The following is a 4084-nucleotide window of genomic DNA, read 5'->3' as shown; positions in this document are numbered from 1 at the left end:
GAGTCCTCCTCCAATCCTAGTCCAACTAGGATTGGAAGGTGGAGTCCTTCTCTCCTTTCCCACCTCCTTTTTTTTCTTTTCTCTTTTCTTTTCTATCTATGGCGCATAGGGCCTTCTTGGGCTGTCCCACCAGCCCACCAAGGGCTGGTGCGCCACCCCCAAGGCCTATGGGCTTCCCCGGGGTGGGCTCCCCCCCCCCCCGGTGAACACCCGGAACACATTCGTCATTCCCGGTACATTCCCCGTAACTCCGAAAACCTTCCGGTAATCAAATGAGGTCATCCTATATATCAATCTTTGTTTCCGGACCATTCCGGAAACCCTCGTGATGTCCGTGATCTCATCCGGGACTCCGAACAACATTCGGTAACCAACCATATAACTCAAAATACGCATAAAACAACGTCGAACCTTAAGTGTGCAGACCCTGCGGGTTCGAGAACTATGTAGACATGACCCGAGTGACTCCTCGGTCAATATTCAATAGCGGGACCTGGATGCCCATATTGGATCCCACGTATTCTACGAAGATCTTATCGTTTGAACCTCAGTGTCAGGTATTCATATAATCCCGTATGTCATTCGCTTTGTCCTTCGGTATGTTACTTGCCCGAGATTCGATCGTCAGTATCCGCATACCTATTTCAATCACGTTTACCGGCAAGTCTCTTTACTCGTTCCGTAATACAAGATCCCGCAACTTACACTAAGTTGCATTGCTTGCAAGGCTTGTGTGTGATGTTGTATTACCGAGAGGGCCCCAAGATACCTCTCCGTCACACGGAGTGACAAATCTTAGTCTCGATCCATACTAACACAACGAACATCTTTGGAGATACCTGTAGAGCATCTTTATAGTCACCCAGTTACGTTGCGACGTTTGATACACACAAAGCATTCCTCCGGTGTCAGTGAGTTATATGATCTCATGGTCATAGGAACAAATACTTGACACGCAGAAAACAGTAGCAACAAAATGACACGATCAACATGCTACGTCTATTAGTTTGGGTCTAGTCCATCACGTGATTCTCCTAATGACGTGATCCAGTTATCAAGCAACAACACCTTGTACATAGTGAGAAGACCCTGACTATCTTTGATCAACTGGCTAGCCAACTAGAGGCTTGTTAGGGACAGTGTTTTGTCTATGTATCCACACATGTATATAAGTCTTCATTCAATACAATTATAGCATGGATAATAAACGATTATCTTGATACAGGAATTATAATAATAGCTATATTTATTATTGCCTCTAGGGCATAATTCTAACAGTTTAGTCGTAGTCATCGCTCTGTTCATCACCCAGGATGCAGAATAATTTATTGTTTACCTAGGTAATTTTATAGTCGTTTCATAAATAAATTATATTTTGAATTCAAATAGTTACATTCATATTGATTCACTACGTAAAATTTGGCATAAAAAAACATAAATATAGGTCATAATACCAGAAAAACTGCATTTCGTGCAATTTTTACACTATGTTTTTACGTTTGTAATTTTACATAATAAAAAATAATTTTATTGTCATTATATATTTTTTTACACTCTTTTTTTACGTATTAAATAAAATAAAATTGACGGAACATAAAATTACGATACATTTATATTAAAATAAAAAGATGAAGAATAAGTATTATTCGTCCAGAATGACGAATAATCAATCCATATATATATAAAATAATTGAAATCTAATAGTATAGCACTCCGATCGCCTCGATCGATCGATGAGGACGAATGAAGCTGGGAGGAATAGGATGCAGATCGATTACGTACGTCAACAATGTCGTGACTTCGACCATCGATGGATGGACATGTGAGATACGCAGAAATGACCGGACGTGCCCGTTCGTATATTCGCGGGCTCGGCCCGGCCCGGCCCTGGCGGTCGGACCATTGTCGGCTCGGCCCACACCCACCGGGCTCTCGATCGACCACTCCTCTTTATATACCGGCGCGGTCGCTCGCTCGCTCACTCACACCACCGCTTCCTCCACCGCTCCACGCACCGACGAGACACACGCCCGCTTCCACGCGCGAGCAGGGGCATGCAGCGACCGGCGATGGAGGGCGAGGCGGCGCAGCCGCAGTCGAACCAGCTGCTGCTCCACGGCGTCAGCCTCGACCTGCGCCTCGACACGGCCACGGCCACGCACCAGCAGGGGCAGCGCGGCGCACGGCGCCCGGCGTCCCCTGCCGCTCCGCCTCCGGCAGCGGCCCTCGACAACGCCGGCAGGGAGGCCTTCTCCTGCAACTACTGCCAGCGCAAGTTCTTCAGCTCGCAGGCGCTCGGCGGCCACCAGAACGCGCACAAGCTCGAGCGCACCCTCGCCAAGCGCAGCCGCGACGTCCCCTCCGCAACCGCGTCCGCTTCCTCTTCCGCGGCCGCCCACTGGCTCCACGCCGGTGGCGGGGAGCTGTGGGGGTACTCTGCTTCGGGCGCTGCTCCGGACTCGGCGACGATGGCGCCACTGATGGGCATGGGCATGGGCATGGGCATGGGCTGGGGTGGCACTGGTAGCACCGCGGCGGCCGGCGGGGAGGCGGTGGCGGAGATGGACCTGTCGCTCAAGCTCTGACGAGATAATTTAGCCAGCACTAGATTCCAGAGGCAATATATGTGTGCATGGATTCGTCTAGCTTGTCAACAACAAGGGAAAAAAAGTACTGCTAGGTAGCTAGTAGAGTACTACTGGTGGTGCTTAATTTAATTAGTTATTGCATGCATGCACCTGGGGATTAATTAACTATTCGGATTATATGCAACTGATTGTTTCAGCTCACCGATCGATCAATTGCAGCCCCCTTCGGATTATATATGTGTAATTAACCTTAATAATAACTAGATTACTGGATAACTAATCACACAAGCCCTCTGAATTTGAATGGTTTTTTGGTCTCATTTACATCAATTGAACCACTATTAATATTCCGTACCCAAAATATAAGTTTTTTTTATAATTTTTTTAATATAAATCACATACGAAATAAAATGAGTAAATGCATACTTTAAAATGCATCTATATATACCCGTCACATGAACACTCTCCAGCCCGCCCAATGCTACTACAACAGATATATGTGTACATATATATAGAATTAGCATCTTTAGCACCGTTCCCTCTGTAGTGTGTACGTGTATGTCGTTACTTTGTTACTTTGACGTGAGGTCCGGTTCATGTCCATCAGGTTCTTTCTTGGAAGTTGCTTGCTTGGCTGAACCACACACATTTTCTCACTTGTTAACCCCTAACGGCAAAGACATTGCTTTGCCGCCGTGTCACTGCTCCCTGCCCATTACAACAACACCTAGCTGCTACAGAGATACCCCCCATGATCTGACTAGACGGTTAGTCACCAAACACCCAATTCGTCAATCCTTGAGTGCCGGATACATTTTTTCTCCTTCCAAAAGGAGGTCGAAACCCGGGGCTCTGCATTACTGCGATGTACACAATCATTCTATTTATTACTCCCTTTGTTTTTAAATATATATTTTTTTAAAGATTACACTCAAGAACTTCATTGTTCTTGCAGATGTAAATAGACATACCATAAAAAGTAGATTCGTTGATTTTGTTTCGTATTTAGCTTCTAATGAGATCTTTAAAAGACTTATATTTAGAAACGGAGGGAGTATTTATTTAGTAGAGTACTCCCTCTGTAAACTAATATGAACGTTTATAGATTACTAAAATACTGTTTTAAATGCCTTTATTTTAGTTTAGGAAGGGAGTATAAAACAAGGACAACCATAGTTGAATCGTTACAAAAAAAGAGATATGAATAGAAGAGTGCCATATATATGCTTGGAGATCGTTAGATACCGCTATTTGTAAAAGGCTTCTAGCTTTCGCCTTAATCAACTAACATATCCTTTTGATTTAGTTGTATTCGATCACGCAGCGAGTGAGAAATAACCATTTCAAAATCATCGTCGATGACAGGGTTAATTTAATCCGCATGCATGCATATAGGTCCAAGTTTAGTTTGCCAAGCTTGATCGGATGGCTATGACAGCGATAAAAGACCACAAATTAAATTATGACATTGATGTTTTTTCTTTGGAGGAAAGCAC

General features: G+C 44.6%; 1 protein-coding gene across 1 annotated transcript; it reads left to right on the top strand.

Annotated features, from left to right (window-relative positions):
* The first annotated feature begins 1995 nt into the window (after positions 1 to 1995).
* Positions 1996 to 2789, top strand: LOC123398010 (zinc finger protein 4-like). Its single transcript, XM_045092521.1, has one exon. The coding sequence runs from the start codon at positions 2055 to 2057 to the stop codon at positions 2583 to 2585; it is 531 nt and encodes a 176-aa protein (XP_044948456.1). The 5' UTR covers positions 1996 to 2054; the 3' UTR covers positions 2586 to 2789.
* The last annotated feature ends 1295 nt before the right edge of the window (positions 2790 to 4084 follow it).

The sequence above is a fragment of the Hordeum vulgare genome, chromosome 5H (genome assembly GCF_904849725.1).
Source record: "Hordeum vulgare subsp. vulgare chromosome 5H, MorexV3_pseudomolecules_assembly, whole genome shotgun sequence".
Classification (NCBI taxonomy): Eukaryota; Viridiplantae; Streptophyta; class Magnoliopsida; order Poales; family Poaceae; genus Hordeum; species Hordeum vulgare.
Note: the sequence above shows the minus strand (reverse complement) of the source record. Positions and strands in the feature narration are given on the sequence as shown.

Coding starts and splice junctions, on each gene's coding strand:
- LOC123398010 (XM_045092521.1), top strand. CDS start 2,055: ATGCAGCGACCGGCGATGGAGGGCGAGGCGGCGCAGCCGCAGTCGAAC.